Raw genomic sequence first — 17,554 nt, 5'->3', positions numbered from 1 at the left:
TTTGCTAAATCTGACCAACCACAGTGGCACAAGGAAGCCAAACCCAGAACTTCCTGTTTACAAATCATACCATCCAAATGGCAGACTTTTCATAATAAAAAATTCCCGGTCCCTGCCCCTTTATTTCTATACATTCTCAGTGCCTATTTCAAAATCCAGATCAAATCACACCATCCTCCAAGGATTTTACAAAAAATTGTATCACTGTTATTTACTTGGTTCTTACTCTAGATTGCCTTTCACTCTTAGTCATCCCAGCAAATATCTTATGTCACATCTTCCAGGCAAGATTGTAATTAGGACCCTTGCTCAGGATAGTTTATGTAGATCTTATGAATACGCATTTATCCTCAATCCATAGCCCACTGCTAAGAATATAGTTTTGCTTAATAAATTTGCCCATCAATTGTCTAAATTAGATGTAGTTCTTTAATGGTTGAGAAGAACTGTCATCTGCATTAAAATCCTATAATTTTCAGATTGTGTCTCTTTCAGCATTAAATAACAATTTAAAATTCTTACTTTGAACATTAAGAAATTGTGTTATTAGAGCACTTTCTATTAACAGGACTTATGTTGGACTTTGAAAACAATTTTGTTAAAATAGCCATTAATAATTAGAATTAATTATTTAAATTGGCTCCAATTACCCAAGTATCTTCTTGTGACTTAATTAACAAGTTCCATTGGTGCTGTAACAGGTGAGAAGTAAATATTGTTGCTTTGTTTTTTAAAGCATACGTATTTAAACAGTCATCTCTATTTATTGTAACTAAGCGTTGCTTCTGGCCTAAAGACACTGAAGAAATTCCTTTTGACTTATAGGGCTGTTTTAATGGTGTATTTATTATTCCTAGTACTGTAGCACTCAGATAATTAGGTTTAAAGTGAGTTGCAAATAGAATTAAGAGTATTTGGTTTTTTTTTTTTATATCTCTGGGACTTAAAATTCTGTCTCTAGCTGGTTGAATAATTAATATCACATTTCACTAGCTTTCTTCCACTAATCATTCTTGAGAATATTTGTAACTTGCACAAGCCATCTATTTGTATACAGTCAGTATATAATGTCCATTAGTGTTAACACAGAAAGGCAGTCATTCCTGAGCGTTGGGAGAGAGGGGGGTCACGGGCATTTTTAAATATTCCACTCTAACTGGCGTATCATATAACACAGTGAGTCACCCTAATTTGAAATCTGTTGAGGTTGGAATAAAGCCAGTCTTATTTGAGCATTTTTTGGAGGACACTTTGGCTAGCCCAAAATAAAAGCTTTTCATAGGTGGTACTTGATGAGTAAAAATGAGTCTCAGTCAGGATTTTATTTTATTTATTTTATTTATTTTATTTTTTATTAGTTTCAGGTATACGAAACAATGTAATAGTTAGACATTTATCATTTATACCCCTCACACAGTGATAACCCTCCTCCCCCCACCTACTATCCCTCTGACATCACATACAGCTGTTACATTTCCACTGTCTCTATTCCTAACGCTGTACTCCACTTCTTGTAAATGTGTGTGTGTGTGTATATGCATACATATATATATAAAATTATATTTGACATTCATTATTGTTCAGCTTCAGCTTCAGGTGTACAGTGCAGTGATCAGGCATCTACATCATCCCTGAGGTGGTCTCCCTAATGAGACAAGTGTCCATCAGATACCCTACAAAATCTTTACATTATTGATTATATTCCCCAAACTGACTTTCGTATCCCTGTGGCAATCTTGTGGTTACCGATTGTGCTTTCTAATCCCCTCACTTTCTCCCTCATCCCCACACCCCTCTCATCTAGCAACCCTCAGTTTTTCCTCTATCTCTGAGACTGTTTCTGATTAGTTCGTTCGTTTATTCTTTTCTTTAGATTCCACATATAAGTGAGATCATATGGTATTTGTGTTTCTCTGTCTGACTTATTTCACTTAGCATAATGTTCAGTCAGGATTTGAAGGGAGGTATTTGTTATGGAGATTGTGACAACAAATCCCCACGGAGGCTCAGGACAGACAGCCACTCCGGAAGCTTCACTGCAGAAACTGGAGCCCCTGGGCCTTGGCTCCCTCTCCTGGAAAATTGGTTTGGGGTGTCCCAACGTTCTGTGGCAGCGCGTGAATAAAGTATTGTTGCATTAGTCATTAGCTCCAAACTGGAAAAAAATGCTAATGTTGGTTTTTAAAATGGAAAATATGAATGAAACCACTTCTTCTTGACTATAACATAGTAGTTTGTTTAAATAGAATATTAGTGTGGAACCCTACATCACATACATACATAAACATACATACATACATACATACATACATACGTGCATGCATACATCGGTCATTGTTTTTCTTTCCTATCAACTGATGTTTGGACATCAGCCCAAGAAGGAAATAAACATTTTGTCCTCTATGACATTTTCCTGTTGTTAAGAAAACCTGAAGCATGTAAGTACTTTTGTTTTCTCCTCATCTCACTTGCTAATCAACTTTCCATTTATCAACAACCGTGGTGGTGTGGGCCCATTTGTGACAGCTAGGGTGTGATTTTGCTACTCACTTCCCTTCAGTGATCCAAGTAGTAATTACAAGCCATTTGATCCAAAAGCATCTGCTGTGCGAACCCACGGAGTTTCAATTTTCTCTCCTGGAGGCGCACTGAGCAGAAGTAATTTGACATGGTGCCTTCAGGACCATTAATGTCATGACAATAATAAGTGCTTCTGTGGAAGTTGCCGTATCAGGATGGCTAAAGTGATTTGTCAACCTTAACTAGTTAGTCTGCAAAGGTCAGAGCTGCGGGCCAGGGATGATGTTCCCGTTTCGTGGACGGCCTGAGCCGGACCACACTGTGATCTGAGTCACTGTGGACAGTAGCCACCACAGTCCCCAGGAGTTTGAGACAAGGGGCTTCTATAGTGGCCATTGCTGCATCACGGCAGTTAAGCCTCCTACAATATAATGCCACCATCCAGCTTGAACTTCATAAAAATTCTTTTACCTTGTTATGGCTCTTTACAGTTCATGTACCTTCAAATGCCATTTCTCACACCAACCCCCATCCTCCCGTGATGCTGGTGTGTTTCTAGCCCCCTTTAAAGGTGACGAAACTGAAGCCCAGAGACATTAGATAACCAGCCTTGACAAGGCTGGGATTTGAGCCAGATTGTCTGTTATGTTTTACTGTCTCCTTCTGTCTTCTCCTGGAACTGGAAACCATGAATGGGCTGATGGGAAACTAACTTTTGGAGGGAGGGAGAGATGGAGTAGGAGGCAGGCTGAGTTTGCAGCAACCTTGACAGAGATAACCAACCATGAATTTTGGGGTGAGTGGTTAAAGATTTATTTAATGTAGCAACTTTGAAAAGGATAAGCAAGGAAGAGAGTTTTCCAGATGGTTCAATTTGTTGTGCTTATTTGCAAGATCTTCTATTTCTTTTATGAAAGAGAATGTAGGAGAATATTTTATCTAGCATATTGAAAATAAAGCATGTGTATTTCCAGTGTGGAGCATTGACCCTTGAGGAAATCAATCTAGTTTTCTGTCCAAATGGGCAAAGCTTACAACGTAGGAGAGCTGTAAGCACCAAATAGCCTTTTCTTTTTCTAGTTCAAAGTAATCAATTCCACATTTTTGACACTTTCTTGGAATAGCCAGCTTTTACCTTTCTGTAATTGCACATACCTGTGTGTGTGTGTGTGTGTCTGTCTTACATATTGAAACAGTTACATATATATATGTATATATATATATATATTTTTTTTTTTAATTAAAGTTTATTGCGGTGACAATTGTTAGTAAAGTTTACATAGATTTCAGGTGTACAATTCTGTAATACATCATCTATATCTCACATTGTGTGTTCACCACCCAGAGTCAGTTGTCTTTCTATCACCATATATTAGACCCCATTTACCCGCTTCTAGAGGCCCTCTACCCCCTTACCCTCTCGTAACCCCTAAACTATTGTCTATGTTTTTGTTCCTTCATTTGTCTTGTTCTTTTGTTGTTTTCAGTTTTATATTCCACATATCAGTGAAATCATATGGTTCTCTACTTTTTCTGTCTGACTTATTTCGCTTAGCATTATAATCTCAAGATCCATCCATGTTGCCACAAATGGTACTATTTTATCTTTTCTTACTGCTGAATAGTATTCCATTGTGTATATATCCATTCATCTATTGAAGGACATTTTGGTTGTTTCCATGTCTTGGCCACCGTAAATAAAGCTGCAATGAACACTGGAGCACACATGTCTTTATGGATAAATGTTTTCAGATTTTTTGGGTAGACACCCAGGAGAGGGATTGCTGGGTCATATGGCAATTCTATTCATAATTTTTTGAGGAACATCCACACTGCCTTCCATAACGGCTGCACCAGTCTGCATTCCCACCAACAGTGTATGAGGGTTCCTTTTGCTCCACAGCCTCTCCAACACTTGTTACTATTTTCTTGTTGATGATAGCCATTCTGACTGGGGTGACATGATATCTCATTGTGGTTTTTATTTGCATTTCTCTGATAATTAGTAATGTTGAGCATTTTTTCATATGTGTATTTGCCATTTCTATGTCCTCTTTGGAGAAATGTCTCTTCAGGTCCGCTGCCCATTTTTCAATTGGGTTGTTTGTTTTTTTGTTGTTGAGTTGTATGAGTTCCTTGTGTATTTTGGATTTTAGTCCCTTATCGGAGGTGCTGTTTGCAAAAATCTTCTCTCATTCAGTTGGTTGCCTCTTTGTTTTGTCGATGGTTTCTTTTGCTGTGCAGAAGTTTTTGAGTTTGATATAGTCCCATTCATTTATTTTAGCTTTTCTTTTTAAAGATTTTATTGGGGAAGGGGAACAGGACTTTATTGGGGAACTGTGTACTTCCAGGCCTTTTTTCCAAGTCAAGTTGTTGTCCTTTCAATCTTAGTTGTGGAGGGTGCTGTTCAGCTTCAAGTTGTTGTCCTTTCAGTCTTAGTTGTGGAGGGCTCAGGTCAGCTCCAGATCCAGTTGCCGTTGCTAGTTGCAGGGGGCACAGCCCACCATCCCTTGCGGGAGTCGAAACCGGCAACCTTGTGATTGAGAGGTCACGCTCCAACCAACTGAGCCATCTGGGAACTGAGCAGCAGCTCAGCTCAAGGTGCTGTGTTCAATCTTAGTTGCAGGGGGCGCTGCCCACCATCCCTGCGGGAATCGAGGAATTGAACTGGCAATCTTGTGGTTGAGAGCCCACTGGCCCATGTGGGAATCGAACCGGCAGCCTTCGGAGTTAGGAGCATGGAGCTGTAACCGCCTGAGCCACTGGGCCGGCCCTATTTTAGCTTTTACTTCCCTGGCCTTTGCAGTCAAATTCATAAAATGCTATTTGTACCCAAGGTCCATAAGTTTAGTACCTATGTTTTCTTCTATGCAGTTTATTGTTTCAGGTCGTATGTTTAGGTCCTTGAATTAATTTCGGTACATGGTGGCAGATAGCAGAGTAATTTCATTCTTTTGCCTGTGGCTTTCCAATTCTCCCAGCACCATCTATTGAAGAGGCTGTGTTTTCTCCATTGTATGTTTTTGGCTTCTTTGTCGAAACTTATCTGTCCATATTTTTGTGGGTTTATTTCTGGTTTCTTAATTTTATTCCGTTAGTCTGTGTGTCTGTTTTTCTGCCAATACTGTTCTGTTTTGATTATTGTTGCCCTGCAGTGCGAGCTAAAGTCTGGGAATGTGATACCTCCAGCATTGTTCTTTTTTCTTAGGATTGCTTTGGCTATTTGGGGTCTTTTGTGGTTCTAAACAAATCTGATGATTTTTTGTTCTATTTCTTTAAAAAATGCCATTGGGATTTTGATGGATATTGCATTAAATCTGTATATTGCTTTGGGTAATATGGCCATTTTAACTATGTTGATTCTTCCAATCCATGAGCATGGAATGTCTTTCTGTTTCTTTTCGTCTTCGTCAATTCTTTGAAAAATGTCTTATAGTTTTCAGCATATAGGTCTTTCACATCCTTGGTTAAGTTTATTCCTAGATATTTTATTCTTTTTGTTGTAATTTCAAAAGGATTTTTTTTTTTTAAATTTCTTTTTCTGAGATTTTATTGTTAGTATATAGGAATGCAATGGAATTTTGTACTTTGATTTTGTAGCCAGCAACTTTACTGTGTGCGTTTATTGTTTCTAATAGCTTTTTGGTGGAGTATTTAGGGTTTTCCATATATAGCATCATGTCATCTGTAAAGAGTGACAATTTAACGTTCATTCCCAATTTGGATGCCTTTTATTTCTTTCACTTGCCTGATATCTCTGGCAAGGACTTCCAACACTATGTTGAAAAGCAGAGGTGATAGGGGACAGCCCTGTCGTGTTCCTGAACGTAGAGCAAAGGGGTTCAATTTTTCACCATTAATTATAATATTAGCTGAGGGTTTGTCATATATGGCCTTTATTATGTTAAGGTATTTTCATTTTATGCCTATTTTATTAAGTGTTTTAATCATAAATGGATGTTATATCATGTCAAATGCTTTTTCTGCATCAATTGATATAATCATATGATTTTTGCCCTTTATTTTGTTTATGTGATGTATCACATTGATGGATTTGTGGATGTTGAACCATCCTTGTGCCCCAGGGATGAATCCCACTTGGTTGTGATGAATAATCTTTTTAATGCATTGTTGCATTCGATTTGCTATAATTTTGTTTAGGATTTTTGTATCTGTATTCATCAGAGATATTGGTCTGTAGTTTTCTTTTTTTGTGTTGTTCTTACCAGGTTTTGATATCAGGGTAACGTTAGCCTCATAAACTGAGTTAGGGAGTACTGTCTCTTTTTCAATTTTTTGGAAGAGTTTGAGCAGGATTGGTATTAGATCCTCTTTGAAGGTTTGATAGAATTCATAGTGAAGCCATCTGGTCCCGGACTTTTGCTTTGGTGAAGGTTTCAGATGACTGATTCAATTTCCTTACTGGTGATCGGTCTGTTTAGATTTTCCAGTTCTTCATGAGTCAGCCTAGGAAGCCTATATGTTTCTAAGAACTTGTCCATTTCTTCTAGGTTATTGAATTTGGTGGCATATAGTCCTTCATAGTATTCTTGGATGATCCTTTGTATTTCTGTGACATCCGTGATAACTTCCCCTTTTTCATTTCTGATTTTGTTAATTAGTGTCTTCTCTCTTTTTATCTTAGTGAGCCTAGCCAAGGGTTTGTCAATTTTGTTAATCTTTTCAAAGAACCAGCTCTTTGTCACATTAATTTTTTCTATTATCTTTTTGTTCTCTATTTCATTTAGTTCTGCTCAGATTTTTATTATTGCCTTCCTTCTACTGACCTTGGGTTTCATTTGTTCTTCTTTTTCTAGTTGTTTAAGGTGTAAAGTGAGGTTATTTCTCTGGGTTTTTTCTTGTTTCTTGAGATAGGTCTGTAATGATATGAATTTCCTTCTTAAAACTGCTTTTGCTGCATCCCAAAAGTTTTGGTAGGATGTCTTTTCATTGTCATTTGTTTCTATGTATCTTTTGATCTCTCCTCTTATTTCTTCTTTGACCAGGTCGTTCTTTAAAAATATGTTGTTTAATCTCCACATATTTGTGTGGTTTTTTTTCTGCTTTTTTTTTGCAGTTGCTATCCAATTTCAAAGCCTTGTGATCAGAGGATATGCTTGGTATGATTTCAGTTTTCTTAAATTCGTTGAGGCTAGTTTTATGTCTCAATATATGGTCTATCCTTGAGAATGTTCCCTGTACACTAGAAAATACTTATAAATTTTCATTAAGGTATCTCTTGAAGGTCTGAATTTCCTTGCCCTCGGCTTTGGTAGGCATCGTCTCTTCTGTGTTCACTCCATCATAGGTCAAGTGTAGACTCAGGAAATGATTCCTCAGAGCATTTGTTGGCACACAGCCCCTTTGAATTGAATATAACATGATTTGTTTTTGCCCATCTCTGCATTTCCCCGTGCACTATCTCTTGCCCAGGGCTTCTTCCCTAGCAATGATCTTCTGTCCGTTTCTCGAACTTTTAGGGAAGGTTAAGAAATTGATGCTATATAAACAAATTTGAATAAGATACCTAAAATGGACATCTTTTAGCTTCCAAACCTATGCAGGACTGTGCATTTCTAGTTGCTTCCAATTCAGCGCTTGTGTGTTGGGTGTGTTCTGGGTGCAGGACACACTGTGTGAGGGGCTGAAGGACAATGAGAATGAGAGAGATGGAGCCTCTGCTGTCATTCATCAGCGTACCCGGGGGCCTGAGAGCAGCTGGAAAGTGACTTTCCTGGTGTGAGCTGGGCTTAGCTAAATGATGTACCAGGGGTACAGGAGAGTGGACTCACCTGAGTGGAAGTGGGCGGCGGGGGACAGAAGAGAAACTTCATAAGATGGGAATAGCATTTGAAATATTAGGGGGGTGGAGGGTGGGAGATGAGGGTAAGGGGGATCAAATATGTGGTGATGGACGGAGAACTGACTCTGGGTGGTAAACACACAATGGGATTTATAGATGATGTAATACAGAATTGTACACCTGAAATCTATGTCATTTTACTAACAATTGTCACCCCAATAAATTAAAAAAAAAAAAGAAATATAGTGGAAGGATGTTAGTAGTTTCAGCACTGAAGCCATGAGGAAGGTAAAGCCGGCAGAGGAAATTGAACTGAAGAAGGGTTTGGAGGCAAAAATGCTGTTTATTCCTTTTTGGGGGAGTGTCAGGTGAGCCATTTTGTTTAACCAGAACATGGTGTGTATCATAGAAGAACATAAAGGAATCGGGAAAGTTAAGCTGTGTCCTTTTGGGGATGGGGGAGGCAACTGCCAGGCTGATATTTCTGTATAATGTGGTAGTGGTGAGTGCTGGCTCAAGCCAGGTGTCTGGGGTCCAGATCCCCACAGTACCATGGTCACAGCTCCCTGTGTGAGCTTGGACATGGTTCTAGAATTTTCTGAGCCTCATTTTTCTCACCTGTTAAGTAGAGGGTCCTGATGGTGCCTTCCTTAGAGGGCTGTGAATAGTGAGTGAACTGACCCCATGTCAAAAGCTGCTTCCGTTTGGCCCTGTGTGATTGTCTCCAAGGACAGCAGGGCACGGGGACAGGAGGGCAGGGAAGCGTGGCTGTCCATCCCCCCACCCCTCCACAGTCACAGTTTTCTTGGTCTGCTCTAAAGGTGCAGAATTAAACAGCTTTGCCAAAGGAATCAGGACTCTGATTTCCTCTTGGCCAGGCTCTTTGTGTGGTTTCTTACTCCACAGTGACCTCTGCTGGAGTTTTAGTTTGATTCTGAGCGAGTGTGGTCTGAGAGGTGGGGTCTGGGCCTTCATGGCAGTACCTTACCTGCTTGTTGCTGCCTCACCTGGTTGAAAGCATTGCCCAGATGAAAAGAAGTACCTGGGAGGTTGAACTAGACAAGAAAGCGTGACCCTGTGAGGTAAGACCCTTCAGGAGACAGTGGTGTCCATGCTGCTTCCCTGAGTCCTGTCTCCAGGCATCTGCTCCTCTGTTTCTTTCATTTTGGCACAGGGGGTTCATATTCATCCTGGGCTGTGGTCATCTGTTCTGGAAAATGTACAGAAAGTGAGAGATCCATGACAAATCCAGAAATGTTACTTCAAAGATGAGCACCGTATTTAAAAATGACAACACAGAAAGATGGGTCCTCCCTTGCTTTGCCTAAACCTGTTTTTTTTTTTGTGTGTGTTTTTTTTTAAATTTCTTTAATATATTCTGGTTTTTAAATCCTACATAGGAGGACCTTTTGCTTTTTTTCATTTCACGGAATTTGAAGTGAAATCTCCCGTCATTGATAATTTTAATATGCGAGTGGGATTTAATACTGTGATTGAATCTGTATTAACAGTTTCTGTTGTGTAAGGTGTGATCTTTGCTCACAAAAATTGGTATTGTTAATGAATAACCTTAAGTAATTATATTAGTGTTATCTTCTTTCACAGAAGCGGACCCACAGACTCAGAAAGGTCAATGTCCCGTTCTCGGTCTCTCCTTTCTGGCGAAGTGGCCGAGTTTGTGACCTGAGCATCAGGTCTTTTCGTTTTGAATCCCACATCTTTTCTTTACCACCGGGCTCATGGAAGAACCTAGCCAGTGGAAAACATTTCTGAGTTGCTTAATAAATGTTAACTATTTTTGTTTGTAAATCATAGGTGTACTTATTAGCATGAGGTCATTGAATTACTGTGATGGTGAAGTTTAGGAAACTCAACTTTTTTGGAAAAGGCTTATGTGTTGAGATGGTTTCTAAAAGAATATCTAGATGTGAAATAGCTGAAGGATAGAAACAAACTTCCACCAGGATTAGGGGATGATTTTCAGAAACAAGTCGAAATAAGGGAGAAAAACACGCTGCTTGGATGAAGTGCGGTTCAGGGTTAGGACGGGGGAAGGTGTCAGTGGCCATGGACAAGAGTGTATCTGAAATCAGTGGGACGGTGGCTTAAATGCAGATTTCACAGTGGCCGTATCCACCTCGAGAGCAGTAAGAGTGGATTCTAAGTAGTCCTTACATTGACTGCAGTGTTCTAATTTGGGCTGAGAGGCAAAATGACATGGTAGCTAGAACACCGGACCCGGAATTAATTGCCTTCCACTCAGTCTCCCTGGGCATCAGTATGATGTGGGATAAATGAAGGAGAAAACGCTGGGCTTGTCTGCCCCAGAGGGTCGTGAGGAGCTAGAGATGTGAGGGGTGTGAAAGCACTTACCATAAAATATGCCACAAAGTGAGGGGGCATTATTTGAGTAGTTTCTCTCGTTTCTTAAATCTGTCTGCATTTTCTTTTGGAATCTAAAAACAGGTTGATGAGCTCCTGCATATATATGGTTCCGCAGTAGATGGCGTTTCCCGAGACAACACATGGGAAATCCAGACATATATTCACTTTCAGGATAATCAAGGAGTTACTGTAACGATCAAGCCAGAACACAGAGTAGAAGACATTTTGACTCTGGCATGCAAGGTAATGGATTTTGCTCCAGAAATATACTTCTGAAGAAAAAGAACCATTAATATTGCTCTCCTATGCCTTTGAAATCAATGTGGTATTTGAGACCTCACTTTCTAAACTAGGGAACATGTTAACTTATTTATTACTTACATATTAATTAGCCTTCTCCTCGGTCTTTTAGAAGTATGAGTTGTTAGGTCATGACCTCTTGCCTTCGGGAAGAACCTGAGCTATTGGACTGAAATTCTATATATACTTTTATATCTAGAATAATTGTTATTAAAGGTACTTAATGATGGTGTCTAGGAGGAGGAGGCATAGGCTTTGAAGTGCTAGTTTGATTTCATCCTAAATAGTTTTACCAAGTTTCTCTAGATGAAACAAGTCACTTGACACCGTTCACAGTGGCTTCATGGAGGCTATTATGAGATGTTTTATTCATTATTCAAATTGGGTTTTATTTCTGAAAAGGTAGCTTATGGTAAGTCTTAAAGAGAGCCCCCTGAGATAAATGAAATAGACTCAGAACCATCAGATCCTGTGTTTTTAGACCACCAGATGGCAGAGTGGAGCTGAAATATTTTTAAGTTTTTCAGAGAAAATGCAATCAAAATAAGAAGGGTAAAAAAAGGCACGCAAAATGTGGTAACTCTTTACCATGTACACTTAATAGATGTGGATAACCTTTCATTTTAGTCCTCCTTGATTTAAGCCTTAGTATACCACACATTTATATATGAAGCTTATATTCTTTTCAATTTAATTTTCTTTTACTCCATTATGTAAGGTTTTTATTTAGACAGCCAACAATACTGTTTTATACCAATGGTATCAGTTATTAACTTGATACATTTTCTGAGGGATCGAGGATACCAGGAATAGTGAGTCGGTTAGAGAGGGGTGGAGAATAGGCCTGAGATCATTTCTCACTGTTGAAAGTGTATGAGAGAGAGAGAGGGGGAGGGGGAGGGGGAGGGGGAGGGGGAGAGTCCACAAGAACAAGTGATCGTGCAAATGCACGCAAGTGTTTGTGCGTAGACATTTTCCTTTTGAAAAGCTTATAGAGTAGGAAATGCCTAATTCTGAAGTCCGTGTAGTATGAGATTATTCACATTTCACAAATTTCTCTATGTTTATAGTGGGAAACAACTTAAAGTTAGGTATAACCAGTGTATAACGAGATCGCATTTGCTGAGATGGTAGGATATACTCTATCAGAGATATACTACTGTTACCTCTTAAAAATGCATCTCTTGCTTTTAGTGGTAAGCAGTATCCTTTAGAGAAAACCTTCTTAAAAAGAATTATTTGTCCCTTCTTTCCTTTTTTGCATATTTTAATTTGAGCTGTTATATAGGTTTAAACGCAGCAACTTATATATGGTATTTCTTTTAGGAATTTCCACTTTGATTTTTAGTGAACGATGATGAATTTAGAAAGAATATTTAAAATCTGAATGACTGTCTTTTTCCTTATAGATGAGGCAGTTGGAACCCAGTCACTATGGCCTACAGCTTCGAAAATTAGTAGATGACAACATTGAGTACTGTATCCCCGCCCCATACGAGTACATGCAAGAACAGGTAACTGTGCGTTATCCCTGGAAACAGAAATCCAAACCACACCCATGGCCTCTCAATTTTAAAAATATGTAATTTGGCGTGAAAATTCTGTTTAAATTTGGCATCTAGTTTGGAAATAATCAAAATAACTCTCCAAGATATTGTGACCTCCAAACCTCTGATTTTGTGGTTTTCACCTTTTGTAGGTTTATGATGAAATAGAAGTCTTTCCGCTAAATGTTTATGACGTGCAGCTCACGAAGACTGGGAGTGTGTCTGATTTCGGTAAGCGTGGGCACACCCTTATCCATCCTTGCCTAGTTCGCCACAGTATCTTCGGACCTAGTTTTTTTTTTTTTCCTTTACATTTTCAGAAATCGTGACAGTAGTTTTGGAACTGTCTTTTGCTTTCTTCATTTTTACTTATTTATGTTAGCAGGCTAACAAGATATGTGTTGATATTAGGGGAAGGTGCCAAAGTAATTAAAAGGAATAAATATAAAAGTTTATGAGAAATTTGAAATGATGGTGATAACGGTGAGTTTACTGTGTGCCAGATGCTGTTCTAAGCTGATTAACTTATGACTCATGTGACAGTTCTTTTCATCTCAGTGTCTTTGCTCTTAGCTTAATTTCGTCCACCTGGAGTGCCACCCTCCACTGCTCCCCCCTACCCCCAACCCCTCCTCCCTGGTTGGGTAAATCCGACTTGTCCTTCGGGAACTAACTGAAGGTCTCACTGTCTTGAAAAAGGCTATCTGATTGCTCTAGCTTCAGTTTTGACAATTAAGGGTCAGTACTCAAATCACTTTCTAATATTTAATTCTTGCATTTCTCTTTGTGTTTAAACTTGTCTTTGACCTCTTTCTTTATAGGCTATGCTCATGCCTTACAGTTTATTTCTTTAATTCTGCCTTTTACCATAGGAACTCAGTAATTAGATAATCACCAATGAATATCTCCATAGAAACCCTATTTCTTGTTAAATATAGTCATATAATTATTTTCCTTAAAAAGGCTCAAGCTGATCAAATTCTACTCATTGTTTAAGTTAAAATTTGCTTCTTCTGATTTGTTCTTTGTTTCTTAATTTTCAAAATCTGTTTTGACCCAAATGTTACATTGATTTTTCCTCTAAAGCCCTCTTCACATTTTGTCTATATTTCTGTTGGCCTTCACTCTACTTGCCATGGTCACCCTTTGTGTATCTTCTTTGTACCTGAATGACCGAAGGACTGAATGCACATAATTGCAAACACTTTCTGGTGACTGCAGTCCCCCAGGCTCTGCCAGATGCACAGAGGAAGCAGGGGAACATGCCGTTCTCCTTATCATCTAAGAACTTCCAGTACTATGGGACCATGGCATGGAAACACGTGACCCCAATTGTGGCGTCAGAGAGGAAGGCACTCTCTGAATCAGGGAGATGCACTTAGAGGAGGAGATGTCTCACCTGGGCTTTGCATGCAGCCATGTTTAGGGCAAGCACCAAGTATTTTTCTACCGCCTTAAAATGCCTAGCCCAATATATAGTTGTTTCCTAACAAATGTTGATTTTACTGAACTGAATTTGTTTTATTTCAATAGAATAGTTTTTGGTCTTAACTTTTTAAAAAGAATTAAGAAAAATGTAATTTTTTTGGTAAGATACATATAACAAAGTTTACCATCATAGCCATTTTTTCAGAATGGTTAAAAATGACAGTTCAATGGCATTAAGTACAGTCACAGTGTTGTACAACCGTCGCCACCACCACCTCCAGGACTGTTTTCATCATGCAAAATTGGAACTCTGTACCCATTAAACAGTACCTTCCATTCCTCCTCCCCCACGTGCCCACTTCTGGCAACTTCCATTCTACTTTCTGTCTCTGTGAATTTGACTACTCCAGGTCTCTCATATCAGTGGACTCCTATAGTATCTGTTCTTTTGTGACTGGCTAATTTCACAGAGTGTAATGTCCTCAGAGTTTACCTGTATTGCAGCATGTGTCAGAATTTCCTTCCTTTTTAAAAAGTGAATAACATTTCTTATAATTTAAAGAGTGAATAATTGTATGGATATAACACATGTATTTATCCATTCATCTGTAGATGGACAGTTGGGTTGCTTTGGTCTTTTGGCTATTGTGAATAACACTGCTATGAATGTGGGTATATGGTCTCAATTTTTGAATAAGGTTGTGCACTCATATTTCTTAAACCTTTAGACCTTACGTGTTCCTCTTTTTCTGATTCTGCTAGATATTTATTTGTGCTTTCAAAATCATTGTAACAGACTTTCTCAACATATTGTATTCATGAGAATAGATGTTTGAGAAGATACTGCTGATTAAGATGGAGAAATTAATTAGTATGCAGAATTTAGACTTGTGTCTAAATCTTTGATTTTTATTGCTAGGGTTTGCAGTGACTGCACAGGTGGATGAGCATCAGCGTCTCAGCCGAATATTTATCAGTGACGTTCTCCCTGACGGCTTGGCATACGGGGAAGGTCCGTATGGCAGAGTGTCTCTGTTCTCTCTTAATTCAAAACTGTGGCATGCAGTCTGGCTAGTGAAATTTTCTTGTAGTTTTGTCAGAAAAACGGTTTCTTCTAGAATTTTAAAGACAGTAAACTTAATAGTGTAATTGAAGATACACATGCATACATAGAATGTGTGTGTGTGTGTTGAAAGGGAGAGGGAGTATGTACATCCATGCATATTCTGTGGACGGTGGAGAAAGACTGTGAGAGCCATACAGGCAGACAGAGAGAGATACAAGAAATGGAACTTCCCAGGGCTTTTAACATCAGACACATAGAAGAACATTTCATTTGAATGGCTCTCAAATTGTCTCCCTTTCTGACTATTCCTTCTAATCCTAACCTTGGGAGAGCTGAAATTTGTTTTGTTACTAGTGGCTTCCATGTACACTTTGGCGCTATCTTTGAAAACGGCAACAGAACAGCCCCTAAAAGCACATAGTTTGAATGCAGCCGCCTTCTTTCAACCTGGAATGTTTCTCAGTGATCCCTCTCTTTTCCTCCTCTCTTTCCCCTTCCTTGTTTCAGGGCTGAGAAAGGGCAATGAAATCATGACCTTAAATGGGGAAGCTGTGTCTGACCTTGACCTGAAGCAGATGGAGGTCCTGTTTTCCGAGAAGAGTGTTGGGCTCACTCTCATTGCCCGGCCGCCTGACACAAAAGGAACCCTGTGTACTTCTTGGTCAGACAGTGACCTGTTCTCAAGGGACCAGAAGAGTCTGCTACCTCCTCCTAACCAGTCCCAGCTTCTGGAGGAATTCCTGGATAACTTTAAAAAGAACATTGCAAATGGTAAGCTTTTTTCTTTCTTCCTTCTTAACTGCTGGTATCAACAGCTAAAATTTTAAGGCTATTGTTTTACTTGCAAACTTAGATTATTTAAGCTGTTCAAAGAGTGTTTTTTCATTTATTAGAACACAGATGCCAAACCAAGTAGACTTGATCAAATTTCCATGCATTTTAGTAATTATAACACTTTCATGAAAATAGAAAATAATTAATTTTACACAAAGGAACATTCTTTGAAATTGCAGAATATTTAAAAAATCACCCATGATGTTTAGTATTGTAATTGCTTTGTGATGGAAGGTAAATGAAAGCCACCATAAATGCCAAAGCTGATTTTATATTCAGTTGAGTCAAAGGCAAAAACATTTTGTGGTAATCTATTGGGTTCTTAGAATAGTCGATGCAATTCAGTTCTTTACCTCTTTTGTTAAGTACAACTTTCTGAGTAAACTGCAAGCTTTTAATGTAGACCATGAATTTTAAAATCTTGTACAGGCCCCAAAATGAAAAACTGTTTGCCAGTTTATTTTTCTAAAGGTAAAATTTCCATATGAGGAAATCATTTGAAGGTTTGAATTTCTGAGCTGATCATTCATGCATATTTAATACATTGCAGTCAAGTAAATTATGGGCTCCAGCTACTACTGAAAACCTGCAGTTTCCCTCTGTGCTCCTGGAGGAAGCCAGTCGAGCCTCATAGGAGACTGAAGCAGAGGCTTTAGCCTGGAAGCACACAATGTGATTTTTATACTTAATTACCATGGTAGCGGATTTCCGATTGAAATCTCTACATGATTGCTGAAACTGAGTGAAATAACACAAAAGGAAGTTGTTAGGATAAGTTTAATTATCAGCAGATTTATTAGGTCATTTTTGGAATTAAAAAATCAGATTGTAAGATTTGTGATTCAGTAAGGTACCTAGTACTTTCTCCTTCTCGCTGGAGCCTTCTTTCCAGTTTAAAATACTGTGAAATTGACTATTGGCATGTAAAAGTGAGTGTCATAAAACGGAAGTTGCAGTGGAACTAATTAATTGCTTGGTTCTATGAGGGCCATGGTTCAGCTACCCTGTGCTGTGTTATAGGCCTAAGTGTTCCACTTAATACACGCCTGTGTGCCTTTGCTGGATTCATTATTCTTGAGGGATACATTCCTGCCTGCTGTATCTCTATGTATTTTATCATAATAGGAAACCTCTGCAGAGTCATAACACTTTTGGTACTTGCAGGAATGAGTTTCTACAGAAAGCAGCAAAAGTAGCAAATTTACCTTTCTTTTTTTTATAGAAAGGGTCAAGTAGGTCACTTACACTTGTTTACCACTTTTTTTGTTTGTTCTGTTTCACAAGGAAGCAGCATAAAGCAGAGGTCTGGATATGTTAGGTAGCGGCGGTGTGACTCCTCCTAGGGAGCCGTCCTGAGGGTGTTCGCCCTTATCGCTTACCCTGAGAGCGCCCATGTCTGTGTGTGCAGATGGCTGCGCTCATCAGAGCGTGGTGGGGCTTTTCCACAGCTGCTCTTCCTACAGGTCCCTGCGCAGCTGCAGTGCGCACAGCTGCTCATCCTTCCATGGACGGTGCTTCCCCGTCAGCATGGAGAGAGCCACTGACCACTCCGGGGTTCCTGGAGACACTGTGTGCTCTGTGGGGGTGAATCAGTCTCTCCCTGGGAAGCGCACTGACACCCTTTAACCTGGCCTTACTGTCCGGCCCCTTTACTGTTCCGTAGTAATGTGC

The 17,554-nt window shown here is 39.2% G+C and overlaps 1 protein-coding gene across 6 annotated transcripts in view; it reads left to right on the top strand.

Moving 5' to 3' along the window:
- The window catches only part of TIAM2 (TIAM Rac1 associated GEF 2), a 227,052-nt gene that overhangs the window by 145,216 nt on the left and 64,282 nt on the right, over positions 1 to 17,554 (top strand). For all 6 annotated transcript variants that reach the window (XM_088795343.1, XM_074333725.2, XM_074333728.2 and 3 more), the window contains 5 exons: positions 10,790 to 10,951; positions 12,418 to 12,522; positions 12,708 to 12,786; positions 14,903 to 14,995; positions 15,557 to 15,820. In XM_088795343.1, coding sequence (XP_088651469.1) covers positions 10,790 to 10,951; positions 12,418 to 12,522; positions 12,708 to 12,786; positions 14,903 to 14,995; positions 15,557 to 15,820 — 703 coding nt within the window. The remainder of the gene's footprint in view (positions 1 to 10,789; positions 10,952 to 12,417; positions 12,523 to 12,707; positions 12,787 to 14,902; positions 14,996 to 15,556; positions 15,821 to 17,554) is intronic.

The sequence above is a fragment of the Rhinolophus sinicus genome, chromosome 2 (assembly GCF_057876585.1).
Source record: "Rhinolophus sinicus isolate RSI-liver-muscle chromosome 2, RSI-T2T, whole genome shotgun sequence".
In the NCBI taxonomy this organism is placed as follows: Eukaryota; Metazoa; Chordata; class Mammalia; order Chiroptera; family Rhinolophidae; genus Rhinolophus; species Rhinolophus sinicus.
This window is presented reverse-complemented; position numbering and strand designations above follow the sequence as displayed.